The sequence below is a fragment of the Amia ocellicauda genome, chromosome 10 (genome assembly GCF_036373705.1).
Source record: "Amia ocellicauda isolate fAmiCal2 chromosome 10, fAmiCal2.hap1, whole genome shotgun sequence".
NCBI lineage: Eukaryota > Metazoa > Chordata > Actinopteri > Amiiformes > Amiidae > Amia > Amia ocellicauda.
Genome location: NC_089859.1, coordinates 36407561 through 36424140, shown reverse-complemented (window position 1 = coordinate 36424140; position 16580 = coordinate 36407561). Strand labels below are relative to the sequence as shown.

The window sequence follows — 16580 nt, the reverse complement described above, 5'->3', positions numbered from 1 at the left end:
CCATTAAAAAAAATAAAAAAGCAGAGACCAGCAGATACTAATGCAAAGTATTTATAGCTGAGGGAGATTCCATAACATAAAGACTGTCACCGTTTACTAGGTTAAGGTTACAGGAACTTATACTTGGTTGTTTTGAAGAGAATAAACATGATGATGTTTTGACAGTAAGTGAGCATACCGAATATACATGGATTGACTCGTAGAATTTTATGTTATGCTCTATTTTACATTTGCTTGTTGAATGTACATGGAAGTGTATAATTATGATATTTATAATAATTATAATAACTTTTTCAAAAAAGTAATTAATAAACATACTACATCAATTTGGAACTCTGTGATTATGAACTTTCATTAAATCGGGACTTGATGTCTTTATTGCTTTCACCTTCACCGGCGGAGCTCTTAGTGTAAATGTTTTACACTGAAATTGTCTGGTTGCGTCCAGTGTAGTTGCACATAAATAAATATGTATTATCCCCAGTGTGATACTGTTACATATTCATTGTGATCACACATGATTTTGACAAATATATATATTTTGTGGCTGTATTTGTTGGATATTATTTTTGCATGTGAAACTCTTCATTAGCTTTAACTAATACAGTTCTGCCATTGCCTTTGGGGTGAGCTATATTTGTAAATACCACAAATGGGTAGCATGCAGTAACATGTTTGCGGTTTCATCCACATCCTCTGTAGATCAGAAATAGGCACTGATTTTACACCCAGTACATTTTTAGTTAATTTTTTTAATTTGTATTTCACATGTTCATTACTTACCTAGTTGGAATTGGAAACAGATTTGTCACAAGTGAAACATATAATCTTGCTAGACACTAGATTTGGAGATTTGAAGTTTCCTAATGTTCATTTACAAATATTTAGAAAATAAAACAACATTTTCCATCTCTATTACAATGCCAGTTACAGTGAGGGAAAAAAGTATTTGATCCCCTGCTGATTTTGTACGTTTGCCCACTGACAAAGAAATGATCAGTCTATAATTTTAATGGTAGGTGTATTTTAACAGTGAGAGACAGAATAACAACAAAATAATCCAGAAAAACGCATTTCAAAAAAGTTATACATTGATTTGCATGTTAATGATGGAAATAAGTATTTGATCCCCTATCAATCAGCAAGATTTCTGGCTCCCAGGTGTCTTTTATACAGGTAATGAGCTGAGATTAGGAGCACTCTCTTAAAGGGAGTGCTCCTAATCTCAGCTCATTACCTGTGTAAAAGACACCTGTCCACAGAAGCTATCAATCAATCAGATTCCAAACTCTCCACCATGGCCAAGACCAAAGAGCTGTCCAAGGATGTCAGGGACAAGACTGTAGACCTACACAAGACCATAGCCAAGCAGTTTGGTGAGAAGGTGACAACAGTTGGTGCGATTATTCGCAAATGGAAGAAACACAAAATAACTGTCAGTCTCCCTTGGTCTGGGGCTCCATGCAAGATCTCACCTCGTGGAGTTTCAATGATCATGAGAACGGTGAGGAATCAGCCCAGAACTACACGGGAGGATCTTGTTAATGATCTCAAGGCAGCTGGGACCATAGTCACCAAGAAAACAATTGGTAACACACTATGCTGTGAAGGACTGAAATCCTGCAGCGCCCGCAAGGTCCCCCTGCTCAAGAAAGCACATGTACAGGCCCGTCTGAAGTTTGCCAACATCTGAATGATTCAGAGGAGAACTAGGTGAAAGTGTTGTGGTCAGATGAGACCAAAATCGAGCTCTTTGGCATCAACTCAACTCGCCGTGTTTGGAGGATGAGGAATGCTGCCTATGACCCCAAGAACACCATCCCCACCGTCAAACATGGAGGTGGAAACATTATGCTTTGGGGGTGTTTTTCTGCTAAGGGGACAGGACAACTGCACCACATCAAAGGGACGATGGACGGGGCCATGTACCGTCAAATCTTGGGTGAGAACCTCCTTCCCTCAGCCAGGGCATTTAAAATGGGTCGTGGATGGGTATTCCAGCATGACAATGACCCAAAACACACAGCCAAGGCAACAAAGGAGTGGCTCAAGAAGAAGCACATTAAGGTCCTGGAGTGGCCTAGCCAGTCTCCAGACCTTAATCCCATAGAAAATGTGTGGAGGGAGCTGAAGGTTCGAGTTGCCAAACGTCAGCCTCGAAACCTTAATGACTTGGAGAGGATCTGCAAAGAGGAGTGGGACAAAATCCCTCCTGAGATGTGTGCAAACCTGGTGGCCAACTACAAGAAACGTCTGACCTCTGTGATTGCCAACAAGGGTTTTGCCACCAAGTACTAAGTCGATGGGGTCAAATACTTATTTCCCTCATTAACATGCAAATCAATGTATAACTTTTTTGAAATGTGTTTTTCCGGATTTTTTTGTTTTGCAAAACCACCTCATACTAATACAAAAGACATGAAATGCTATATGGTGAATCGCTTTATCGACATGGACTTATTATTATAAAGTAATTTGCAGATTGGCAGCTGAGCAACTGACATGCTGTAGAAAGTAGAGTTCATTTTGGATAGGTGGCTCTTTACCACTGTGAAAATGTTCAAGTCTGTGTTCTGCAAGTTTGATGCCACAATTGTGGAGCCAAGTGTAAATAGGCTCTAACAGATAAATAAGTCAGTGTTTAGGAAACCATTACACATGTGCCAGGCCACTGTGAGAAGAATAGTTTGTCTGAATGTGTTGTCATACCACTGGCAACTTGGCTGTCTATTGGTGATCTTCAGCGATGTCACCCTTGAGGACAGATAGTAGATAAAGCCCCCTTTCAATACAATAGGATCCCAGTATTCTGAATATAAGTATTTCATTGTAATTATATTTTTTTTCATCAATACAATTGAATTAATAAAATAATACATTCTAAGAGAAGACCGTATACATTTTAGGTCATTATGAATTCTGCTCAAGATCTTGGAATGTAATTACAATTTTAGTAACTGCTAGTGAAAAATTGCAGCTTTCCTGGTTCCACCCATGGGGCATCAGCCTTAATATAGCCCTCTCCATCAGTTGCCAACAATTCCATAGGACACAGCAGTGCTGAATAGCTGCTCCAGACAGACCTCAAATTAAGTAAACTAATAATGCTGAATGCAATTAAATTGACTTTGTCAACTGAGTGAAGTCAATTATTCAGTCAAGTGTTCTGCTGCCAGGCTCCTGGATAGATTTTTCCGCACCATGGAACTGTGAGTCCTGTGACAAACAGTGCCACGCACCATGAACCTGGTTATTTTTCTACAGTGTATTTGAAGAGAGATATAGCACATATGGGACTGCTGGAAAGGTGAGCTAAGATGATTCTTTCCAATCTTCTAAGTGTGCCTTTTGAGAAACAAAAGGGAAAGATTGGGTTTGATTGATGTTTGTGTTGCAGTGGGAGTTGCAGTATAAGGCTTTCTCTCACAAAAAATAAGTTTTGGCTTATTCTTCTTGATTAATTACATTTCTCACCTCCGTTGTTTAGATTGATGTTGGTACTCATTTGCTTAATTCAGTCTAATGAATCACAGAAAATGTCTTAAGAGGTTCAATTTGAATATTTGTATGTGTGTGTGTGTGTGTGTGTGTGTGTGTGTGTGTGTGTGTGTGTGTGTGTGTGTGTGTGTGTGTTTATTAGTATATCCTTTTAAATTATACATGCATGTGTATTTTGTATGAAAATTAATTTACCACATGATGGAAGCAAACCTCCCAATGTGGAAAATGCTTTATGTTTTTACACTGTGTCAGACTGGGTGGGCTTGCAAAATAAACTTTTCCATAGTGCTTTTAGCTTCTGACAGCAATCACGATTATGTGATGTGCTGGGACTCTGCACTGTACTTAAGTAAATACCATATGTTATTGCATCTTTTGGAAGCAACCATTAACAGATCTTCACATAAATTCTGCACAGTGTGCATGTAATACAGATACTTTTAGTTTTTTTCTACTTGTACTTTCCCCTTTCAAAGAAGCACATACATGCTTACTTGAAAATGTAACACTTTCAAACATCTATTTATTTATACCTGCTTTGTATTTTTTATTTTTTTTGTAAGATTTATTGGCAATTTGAAGCAGACTCCAGAAACAACCTAGGCAGTTCTACATAGGAGCTTTCCCAAAGCTTCTAAATGTGAAATACAATTCCACAGGCTTTTACTGGAAAGGGTCCCTCAAGAGACAGTTTTTGTCTAATGTTTTAATTCCCCAATTTATATATTTTCTGTAATAATTTATTCTCTAGAAATTATACTTTCATATATAAAAAGTATTTTTACATAATTATAATTTTATGTTATATAATTTAATTTGGGGTATGTATGCTTTTGACCTCAAATGTGTACCTTTGGGAAGGTTGAAACAATATTCAAGTAATGAATGCCATGTGATATTTTGTTACATTTTATGTTCAGGAAAAGCAGTCCAGCCTTATACTCATCTGGTGACTGGATAATGCATTGCTGGTTCCTGGGAATTCCTGGTGGGTTTCTTTGCTGTCTGCAGATTCAGATTGTTAGCAGCTACTGCTCCATCAAATCCTCAGTTGAAATAATGGCTGGACTGAGGGTATACTGAGCTTTCAGTTTGGGGATTTGAAAATGGCTTTGAAAAGGTGCTTTTTGGTGCTCAACTCGAACTTCCTGAGCAAGTTCTGATTTATTGAAGTGATCTGAGTAAGGTTGCAAAGAGTTGGAAACTTTCCGGTAAATCTCCTCCTCACAGATCACGCATCACATCTCTTCCTCATGCTTCACTGCTGGTTTATTTATGTATTTATTTATTTTATTAATGGTACGAAATCACTCATCACCCCCTGATTCAATTAAGTTTTACTTAATATTAACAAACAGGCTTTAGTGATGCATTTAGGTTACTGCAGTCCGCTGTGGGGGACCTGGGTTTAAATCCCATCCCTGATACAATTTATTATTTTTTACACGTCTTAATTAGTAGAAATGCATTTTAATTGCAATTAAATGTGCTGTGTTCATTTAACTACCTTGTGATCTGTTTAAATTACTGTAAGGATTTAAATATGTTTAAGAATAGGGGATGGAAATCCAACACTGTATCCTTTAAAGACACTTTGTATTTTAAATGCTGTGCCACCCCAAGAAAAAGTACTTAACCCCCCTGGCCACCCCATTTCACATTGTCTGGAAATGCCACTGTTTTGGAGGGGTTCAACTTTTTTATTTCTGTTAGAAAGGTTTGCAATTGTGTCTGCTTATGATAAGATAAACGGTCTGTTTCTTAATTAAAGGTTTGGTTAATGAAGCCTATGCAAATAACCCCTACATTTCCATTTTATTCCTGAAAATTCCCATATATCCCTGTTAATTCCCACTCAGAGTTTCCACCTATGAATAATCCCAAAATTGTGCAACCCTAGATCTGAGTTAAGTGATTATTCTGAAGATCTAGAAAAATAATTGGAGATTCCAAAAAAAGTGATTCTGAGGGGAATAAAGAAATACATATATTATTTATAACAGAGTAACTGAGTGATCAGACACTATGCTGTCTATATGATTGTGTTATGTACAGACAGGTGACAAATTAAAGGAAAAACTAACATAAAGTGTCTCAGTAAGGTGTTTGGCCACCACAAGCTGCCAGAACAGCTTCAGTGCACCTTGGCATAGATTCTGTGAGTCTCTGAACTCTACTGGAGGGGTGGAACACTGTTCTTCCAAAAGATATTCCCTCTATTTGGTGTTTAGATGATGGTGGTAGAGAGCACCGTCTAACACATCGGTCCAAAATCTCCCATAGATGTTCAATTGGGATGAGATCTGGTGACTGCGAAGGCCATAGCATATGATTCAAATCATTTTCATACTCGTCAAACCATTCAGTGACCCCTCATGCCATGTGGATGGGGGCGCTGTCATCCTGGAAGAGACCACTCCCATCAGGATAGAAATGTGATCACTCAGAAGAACTTTGTAATGCTTTGCAGTAACCCTTCCCTCTAAAGGGACAAGTAGACCCAAACCATGCCAGGAAAATGCCCCCCACAACATAACAGAGCTCATTGTAGGGGTCAAGCAGTCAGGCCTGTACTGTTCTCTTGGTATATGCCACAGATGCACTCACCCACTTGTTGAAAATATGGTGAAGGATGACTAATCTGACCAGATCACTTTTTTCCACTGTAGACCAGTGACTATGTTTTTCCCAATGCACCTTAGCATCATGGTCATCAAATGTGTGCTTTCAACCTTAATTTCCAACCCTAATTGCTGATGTCCTTCCCATAGATCTAAATGCAAATGTAACTTTAGTAACTGTTTCTATTGAAACACTAGCCAGTTGAGCAACCTTTGTGACTGAAGCTCCTGCTATTTGTGCCCTAATAATGACCCCTCTTTCAAAATCACTTAGATTCTTTTCTCTTGCCATCTTGATCCATAATTGAGGTCAACTGAGGCTGATCGGGATTTTTATACATGCCACAGAGTGTAAGAACATAAGAACAAAATAAAGTTTATAAACGAGAGGACATTCTTTTCAAACCTGGAATAAGTCTGGTTGCTCTCCTCTGAACTGCCTCTAGAGCAGCGATATTTTTCTTGAAGTGTGGAGCCCAGAACTGTAGACAGTATTCCAGATGAGGTCTAACTAGTGCATTGTACAGTCTTAACATTACCTCCCCTTGTTCTAAATTCTATACTTTTGACAATGTATCCTAACATTCTGTTTGCCTTTTTTATTGCTTCCCCACATTGTTTGGATGGAGAAAGTGAGGAGTTCACGTAGACTCCTAGGTCTTTCTCATGCATTACTTAATCTAGTTCTATTCCTCCCATACTGTAATTATAGTGGACATTTTTGTTACCTGCATGTAATACTGTATGTGCACTGACCACATTGAATTTCATCTGCCAGGTGTCGGCCCACAACTGAATATTATCTAAGTCCCTTTGAATAACCTGTGCTGCCGAGATTGTATCTGCTGAGCCACCTATTTTAGTATCATCTGCAAATTTGACAAGTTTGCTAACTAACCCCGAGTCCAGATCATTAATATAGATTAGAAAAAGCAAAGGCCCTAATACTGATCGCTGTGGAACTCCACTAACAACCTCACTCCAGTTAGAAGCAACTCTTCTTACCGACACCTTCTGTTTCCTATACATCAACCAGTTCATAATCCATCTATTTCCATTACCCTGAATGCCTACAGCTTCTAATTTGAGGATCAGTCTTTGGTGTGGAACCTTATCAAAAGCTTTTTGAAAATCTAAGTATGTTATGTCATATGCTTTATATGATCTACAGCTGCAGTTGCATGTTCAAAGAACTGTAATAGATTAGTAAGACATGATCTGCCTCGTCTAAACCCATGTTGACTATCTTCAATAATATGGTATTCATTAAGATGCTCCTCTATTTTCTGTCAAATCAAATCTGAATTGGGTGGTCTGTAACACACTCCTACCACTAATCCTTCAGATATTTTATTCAAAAGCTTAACCCACAAAGATTGTTTCATTAATAGGATCTAATTTGTCCAACTCGATGTCCAGCAGTTGTAACCTGTTGGGCATTTGTAGCTCTTGGGATGTCTCTAAGGGATGTGCACGCCCTTTTCTGCAGTTATGACCTACTGTAACCCAGCAGTTCTCTACACTTTCCTGCTCTAAGGTCTCAACTCTCCTCGGCTTTGGCGTGCACACTAGGGCTGGGTATTGCCTACAACCTCATGATGCGATGCGTATCACGATACAGTAATTTATTACAACAGCTGTTCTTTATTATTCTGTATAAAGCGAAGGCAAAGCCTTAAAGATCGCATAACTTAAAAAATCTTAAAAGTAAAATAAAATATTCTGTTTCTAAACCCAGAGTTATTAATAAATGCAAATAAAATATTATTTAATTTTTAAACTTAAAATGGCCTTTTCTGTTCTCTCTTATGCTTTTAGTTTTTTGATGCACCAATAATATTCTGGTTTCACTTGACTTTACGTGCACTTCTGTTTGCTGTAAGAATGTCCACCAGACATATCAGTTATTTTATCAAAATAATAATAATAATAATAATAATAATAATAATAATAATAATAATAATAATAATAAAAAAATACATAAAACTGTTTTAACAAACTTAAAAGCGGCCTTGTACTGGCAGCTAAGGCTTAATATGTTTTCAGATTTTTGTGCAGAAACAACAGTTGATCAACATGCTCAGGTTTCAAAGCACTTCTCTGAGCTGTAACTATGTCTCCAGTGGTGGAGAACACCCTCTGAGTTGTTTATTATAATTTATTATATTTTAAATATTATTTATTTTCTACATAAAAGTTTTTTCCAAAAATTGCGTCAGATCCTTACAAAGATGTCTTTTTCGTCAAAACACTTGCTTCAGTTTTCTTCCGGGCAGCCCCCATTGGCTCAATGGGAAGTGGCGACACTGCAGGGGGCGTTTCTGTCACTGTCAGCACACCTGGTCACGTTCGTTTTGCTTGTATGTGCGCTGCTCCAACAATGGGATCGTTGGGGTTCTGCAGATCTGCACCACAATAACTGGACCGCTTTGCTTCCAAGGTTTCGAGTTACATTTCAGTAACACATATTATATATTTATAATATATTATATAAAGCAATACGCAAACATGTATCAGCAATTAATCAGATTTGTATTTTAGTTTTAAATCATTTTATCGTGTGGAATTGACGTTGTTTTGGCTTAATCTGAATTAATTTTCGTTGTTTCTTCTCAGATCGGAATAAATATGTTTTCGATTATTATTGTATTGAACACATGTGTTCTGAATAAAACCACAGTATATTAAACTCTCTACATGTACAGTACTATTGAAACTAGTTCTGACACTTTTGACCCACAGCACCTGTGTGGGGGATGGGTTCAGCCGTGTGGTGCAGCGTATCTGCACTCTTCACTGACTCGGACAAAAATACTCAAAAATTGACCGGTGCGCCTCTTATTTTCACGCTCATACCTGCCAAGTCCAACTGACTTGCTTAAAAGAACTACAGATATGTAATATAGACAAGCACTTGAATATATCATGTAATTGTCGGGATTGATTTACCTTTTTTAAACATGAGGTAAATGGAATAAATGTGTTTTTTAATTATTTATATAGCACATTCAGACCCATATTGGTGAAACCATCTACTTTAAATTGATATGCAGTTTATTTATCAAATCATACTTCTAGTAGTGGGACTTTTCACTTAAAGAAGGGGTGCGACGGGCAGACGAAATGGCTACTGGAGACACACTGAGTATATTGATGTATCAGTCATGTACAATTGATTTAATAGTAAGTTATGATAATCGGAGAGAGTAATATACATGTTTATTTCTCCCATTGAGAAGAAATGTGCATAGGTATGTTTCTTTTTCAAAGTTGCCATATCGATACAGTAGCATCTGCAGCGATGTGTGCATCAGCAAGGAGTATGTCATGATATTTTTCCATATTGATTTTTTGAGCATAGCCCTAGTGCACACCATCTCTCATGGGCTGATTGACCAATTCTTCGATATCACTAATACAGCGCAGATCACCAAGCTGAGCCTCAAGATCAAGGACTTTGATCTCTAGGACTTCAACATGCCAACAACATTCACAAATTAAATCTTCTTGGATGAGTTCATCCAGGAAGGCAATCATTCTGCAAACCTGACACTGTAGTGGCCACATGTCTCTGTCTCTGTCTCTGTCTCTGTCTCTGTCTCTGTCTCTGTCTCTGTCTCTGTGATTTGTCCCCTGGTCAACTGCTTGACGTTTTCTCACCAAGAAACAGCACAGCTCTTTCTCAACAGCAGCTTTAAGTAGCTTTTGTCTACCTGCCACCAATTCACACCTAACTGGCTCCTGCTAGTCCTTGACTAAATCACCTTTCTTCAACCCATTTACTTTCACCAACTCAGCAGCTATACTGAATTGACTTCAATTAACTACAGACAAGATTAACTTGAATTAAGGCAAAGTTAAAACAAAATGAAGAATGCTAACACTGGTCTGAAACTAGGAAAACAACAAGATGGCTGCCTCTCACCTGTACTGTCCTGGGTTTGTCTGTGGCAACTTGTATATACTTCTGTTCCCATGACAGCATGATACTAGGATGTTAATTGCTTAATTGTATCATGCAGTACACCTGTTTGGAGGCATCTGCATTTGTTATGTTTCTCCAGTCATTTATTAAGGTTTTTCCTTTAATTTGTAACCCGTCTGTATATATGTGTTATATCACTGGCATTTTTATAGACAAGGAACAGACAACCAATGGCCCAATTATCATATGTTTGAGGCCCATTTATTTCTTTTTTGTTTTAATTATTTGAATTAAGGATACAAAAACAAAAAAATACAGATACAAGATAGTGATAGTATAGAACATGGGTTTTCAAACCGGTCCTGGAGGTACCCCATACCCTGCTGGTTTTTATTCCAACCTAGGTCTTAATTACTTAATTGAATGGTATATTGCTTTGTTAGGTCAATTAAGGAATCAATTAAGCAATTAAAACATCAGTTGGAACAAAAACCAGCAGGGCAGGGGGTACTCCAGGACCAGTTTGAAAACCCCTGGTATAGAACAATCACCATATGAGAGCTAGGAATTTGTTCAAGAAATAGTTATTGTGATACTTTAGATATGCAGGAAATGCTGAAAGTCCTGTTGTGCACTTCTGGTGTGAATGTGGTCATTAAAGAGGTACAATTAATACTAATTTGGCCCGTTACAGGAGTATGTGGTTTGATGTGGTAATATGTTTAATTTCAGGATAATAATAAATGTAACTGCCATAAATCATATTTGGTCACTGTAATGTATGTAGGCCTTTCTAAAATGAAGGACTGACCAATTTGTTCCGGTTTTAAATGAAAACTGGACCCTGGACTGTAAAAGTGATGTTGCAAGTTGCAAGAGACTTGTACACAAAATAATACTAGAGGTCACCATTATAGAACTGTAGGATAGACCATTTAGGCTCCTACCTATGATCTATCCTCACTTTGAAATTGAATCCACAACCTTACCTGCTACAAATACTTTATATCAAATGTAAGTAATCAATATTGGCATTTTCTTCTGTTTTACAGCACAATGGCTGAATTTCAAGTGAAACGTGCTAACAAGTCACCTTTGAGGCCTCCCAGTGAACACTCTAAGGACAGAGCACATAAACACTTGTCTTCAGAAACTAATGGCACGGATGAAGGAGCCTCAGCTACTGAACTTTCTGCACTAGAAGATGCATTCAGGAAGTTTGCCATTCATGGTGATACCAGAGCGACAGGGAAGGAAATGCATGGGAAGAACTGGTCAAAACTGTGCAAAGACTGTGGCATCATAGATGGCAAGAACATAACACTCACCGATGTGGACATTGTCTTCAGCAAAGTAAAGTATGTTTTCCTTTTTCTGTTATTTACTTTGGGGTAGCATTAATGTGCCTCTCACTTTTGGGTTCAGTAAGTTTAAAGGACATGTTTACGGATGTGTTTAATGACAATTATACCTATGTTGGCTGAGGGATAGATCAAATCAATAATCTATAATACCCTACCTTTACTTATTTAAATGTATTTTGGTATTTAAAATCCCGCAAGTAGGCAGGAAAGTGGGAAGGCAACTGTGTTGACCAATCCCAGTGAATAATAATTCACTTCAAAACGTTGGTTATACTAGGTGAGAACTTGTGGGATGTACCAGGGTAACACTGTGATGGCAGGTGAGTAATGCTGATAAAAAATAATGTGTGCTTTGTAGGGCTGCAACGATTAGTCAACTGATTCGACTAGTAAAATCCGTAGCCTTCTTTTTCAGATTTATATGTTGCCTCTTAGCTGTTCTTATAAATATCCTTGATCTTAGCCCATTAGCCTAATATTATCCTTTACCCCTATTCCTAGCTCTCAGTGAGAACAACAATTTAATTCCAAAGCAGAAGTAGGTGGTAGTAATGCATCACTTGGTTTGTCATCCACCTGTATGCACCTCACTGGAAAAATGTCTGAACCTGCACGTAGCAGCCAGCCTACCGTGCAAAACAAAACTCGGGCAAAAGCATCTAAAGTGTGGGAGTATTTCAGAGAAAAATAATGATAACTGTACATTGCTTTGTGGACTGTGCAAGTGAGAATTGGCTTTCCACAAGAGCATGTCTGACTGAGCACTTGAAACCAAACGCATGGTAAGTTTTTTATACATTGCTAGCTAGCTAATAGGGCAACTGTGGTATTGACTAAAGTGCTGTTTTTGCTATGGTTGCCTCTGATGTAAGATTTTCTCTCATGCTAATCTATGCAACAGTCTATATCCAAAATTCGACATTTAATTTGACATACCTAAACATGCACGTAATCCTACACCTGTCTTGAATCTTGGCGCACATAGACGCATTATTATTATTATTATTATTATTATTATTATTATTATTATTATTATTATTATTATTATTATTATTATTTTATTTATTTATTTATTCATTCATTCATTCATTCATTCATTCATTCATTCATTAGCAGATGCCCTTATCCAGGGCGACTTACAAAATATAAGCGCAATACAAAGTGCAAAAATACAGTGCAAATTCCAGTTTACATATTACAGTGCAATTCAAACCATAATACATTTTACAAATTCCAATTTACACAAGTGTATACAATATATGAGGTTTTACATACAGGATTGTAAAAGCCGAGTGCAGACAAGATGTTAGGTCACAGTCAAGGGCCAAGGGAAAGGGAGCATAGGGCAAATCAAAATAACAAATGACTCCTAGGTTCTTAGCGGAAGAAGAGGGAGAGAGTGTCGTAGATTCCAAGGGGATTGAGATAGAGAGGTCAGCAGAAGGAGAGGAAGAGGCGAGGAAAGAGGAGATCAGATTTGGAGAGGTTGAGCTTGAGGTGTGAGTGCATCCAGGCAGAGATAGCAGACAAGCAGGAAGAGATGCGAGAGGGGATGAGGGTGTCGGATGAGGGAAAAGACAGGAAGAACTGGGAATCATCTGCATAAAAATGGTAAGAGAAACCTTGGGATGCTTTGAGGGGGCCCAGGGAGTGAGTGTAGAGAGAGAACAGGAGGGGGCCCAGGACACAGGGATCAGTATTAGGGCTTGTGCTTTTTCTAATCTATATTAATGATCTGGACTCTGGGATAGTTAGAAAACTTGTCAAATTTGTAGATGATACTAAAATAGGTAACTCATCTGTTGCAATCTCGGCAGCACAGGTTATTCAAAAGGACTTAGATAATATTCAGTTGTGGCCTGGCAAATTAAATTCAATGTGGAAATGTATTAAATGCATGTAAGACAAATGTCCACTATAATTACACTATGGGAGGAATGGAACTGGAAGAATTAACACATGAGAAAGACCTAGGAGTTCATCCAAACAATGTGGGGAAGCAAAAAAAAAGGCAAACAGAATGCTAGGATATATTGTCAAAAGTGTAGAATTTAAAACAAGGGCAGTAATGTTAAGACTGTACAATGCACTAGTTAGACCTCATTTGGAATACTGTGTACAGTTCTGGGCTCTACACTTCAAGAAAGATACTGCTGCTCTATGCTCTAGAAGCAGTTCAGAGGAGAGCAGAGAGACTGAGGGAACAGAACCTTTTCACCCTGGAACAGACAGACTATGTGGAGATTTGATTCCATCAGAAACAAGGAAGGCAAGGAAATTCTAGGCAAGGAATTTAGTTTGGGAACCAGTATTCATCCAGATCAGTAAAAGGACTTCAAAGTCTTCTAAATCATGAAGGGCATTGACCACATCAAACCAGATGAGCTTTTCCAGATCAGCAGGGACACACGGACCTGAGGAGACAAATGGAAATTGAGCAGCAAGGCATTCAAGACCGAAAACAGGAGACACTTCACACAGAGAGTTGTTACAATCTGGAACAAAATCCCCAGCGATGTGGTTGAAGCTGAAAACTTGGGAACATTCAAGAATAGAGTGGATAGGATGCTTGGATCACTTAGTTATTAATAGACAGCAAACGAGCATGATGGGTCGAATGGCCTCCTCTTGTAAACTTTCTTATGTTCTTATGTTTTCTAATTGTAGAGATTGATTGTATTTTATTTCTCATCCATAAAAAGAAAGCTTCACTACAAAATTAATTCATTTAAATGATATGTATCCATTGTGTATGTAAGTTTTGTTAAAACTGTATACCAAAAACAATATCAAGTTACAAAACCAGATGTCAATCATAAAAGCTCAGTTATAAGAAATAATTGGGGCAATCTTGCCCACACCAAACAAATCGCAATAATTTAAAAAGTGATGATGCCAAAGTTTGCCCTGACTGTTTCTTGTCATTTTAAATTATGTTTCAAATAAAAATATATAAATAAATAATTTTCTTTCTGTGTAGAGAAAAAAACAACAACCAAGGATTAGGCAAGGTAAAGTGATGATTCAAGTTGTAGCAAGGTTTTCAAAACAAGTTCCCAGTGAGGCTGAATAACGGTTACTAAAACTGAGCTTTATCATCAAAGATTTAAAAAATTATAATTTTTATAATTTATAATTTTCTCTCACTAAGCTTCACAGGGCAGAATGTTACTATGGTGGAGATGCGTACTATGTTACTATAGTTGAGATGAGAATGTACATTCATTGATCTTGATTCGTCATCTTTAACTTCTTCCATGCATCAGCAATCTTATAAATACATGAATGCAGCTTTGTTTTACATTGAGATCAAACATAGAGAGCTTACACCTGCTCAGTGACAGTAAAACTGAACACTGTGGGTTAAATCTTGTTTTCAGAATCTTCAGTCAGTCAGTCATACCTGTTTTGGCGGGTGTGGTTCCAAAATAAACAGGTCTCCCCACCACCACCCCCTATTTAGTTTAGAGATTATTGAGTACATCTAAAACATCTGATAGTATACAGTGTGGAAAATCCTTAAATGAGTATGCTGAGTATTTTACACAAGTGCTGTTACTTTGGGTAATTTAAGAAGCCAATTTATGAATAAACCCAAATAGTTATGTTCACGCTGGCATGTTGTATTGGATCCTTTAAATATTTGTTTAGGTTTGTTTTACCCTGCTCACTAGATAGATGCTTTTACTGAATTATTATATTAATGTAATATATGTGATCTGAAGATAACTATTAAGGGAATATTTGTTACTTGGTATATTTCAGAAAAAAATCCTGTCGAACAATCACATATGATCAGTTTATAGAAGCTCTGGGGGTACTCGCAAAGAAGCGTTTTAAAGACAAACCTGGAGAGGAAGCGGTCCAAGAAGTTTTTAAAATGGTTGAAGGAAAAACTCCTATAATATCTGGAGTTACGGTAAGTACCAAATTATTAACTGCTACACACTTTCTTTATTATAATACTCAACAAATTAAAGTAGAAGCTGAAAACATTGTTTTTCAATGTGAAATATTACCACATGTCTATATGTATTGTTTGAAGGTTGCTTCTCTACTGTGGTGGTTAATATACTGCAATATACTGTGTTGATCAGTGGCGTTTCCAGAACATATTCAATGTGGTGGCCAAGTGGGGGGGCCATCCTTATTTCATAAACGTCACTGGGGGATAGGAGGGGGGGTGCTGACAGTGTTGACGGTGTTTCGTTCACGGGTGACCACAGCGCCATTGTTCATCAGTCGTAGGGGGGGGCCACTGAGGGGGCCTGCCTCATTTCAGACACGACATCACAGACATCCGCAAGCTCTTCACCTAGACACGCCCCTGGTGATGATCAACTGGCAACTCAAAAAACACGGTATTAAATAAAAATATAAATTACTATACAATACCTAATTAACATATATAACCACACAATGTACTACCAAATGTACTGGGACAAACAATCCTTTGCTAGAATTTGGTTGTATATCTGACTCAAGCCTTTCTAATGACTATACATTATTTTTCGCTAACATAAAATTACAAGCCTTTTAGTGTTAATTGTAACAATAATATTTTATTTATAATATGGGAAGTTGGGAAATGTTCTCTTATCTGCTCCACTGATGCGAATCCGGATCTGTACCGTCTACCTGAGAGGTACATTTGATCCGATCTCAGAGCGTTTACTCTGACATTCCTGAGCAGTATCAAATGCAGAAATGGCAGGGTGAACACGACTATTGTAAATTAAAAGCGAGCAGTCCTAGATCCAGAGCAAGTCGACCAGCTTGTGTTCCTGGCAAACAACATTTATAATACGCAGGTTTGAAATGGAGACTGAATTGGATGTACATAGTTTTTATTTATTTGCGGACTGTTACATTATGTGATAGTTTGACATTTCCTAAGGACAACACACAGTAAGTAACTTGTGTTTAATAAACATGTATGTTTTCATTTGATATTATATTTTGTGTATCTAGTACTCTGTATCTTAAGTGTATACACCTAGTCGAATACATTTTATATTTCACTATTATGACCATAAAGCATTGCCACAATTGTTAAGGCATTTGCATTGCAGATCACTTTGCTAAACTATTATTGAATGAAAATGTAATTAATAATTGAATTAAATTTGAAAAAGCAAAACACTTTGGTTGGTCAGGTTACAGCTATAA

The 16580-nt window shown here is 37.5% G+C and overlaps 1 protein-coding gene across 1 annotated transcript in view; it reads left to right on the top strand.

Moving 5' to 3' along the window:
* Nucleotides 1-16580, top strand: part of tppp (tubulin polymerization promoting protein) — an 85631-nt gene that overhangs the window by 23396 nt on the left and 45655 nt on the right. Inside the window, exons 2-3 of the mRNA XM_066716019.1 lie at nt 11100-11405; nt 15177-15330. Of these exons, the coding sequence (XP_066572116.1) occupies nt 11104-11405; nt 15177-15330 (456 nt within the window). The 5' untranslated portion in view covers nt 11100-11103. The remainder of the gene's footprint in view (nt 1-11099; nt 11406-15176; nt 15331-16580) is intronic.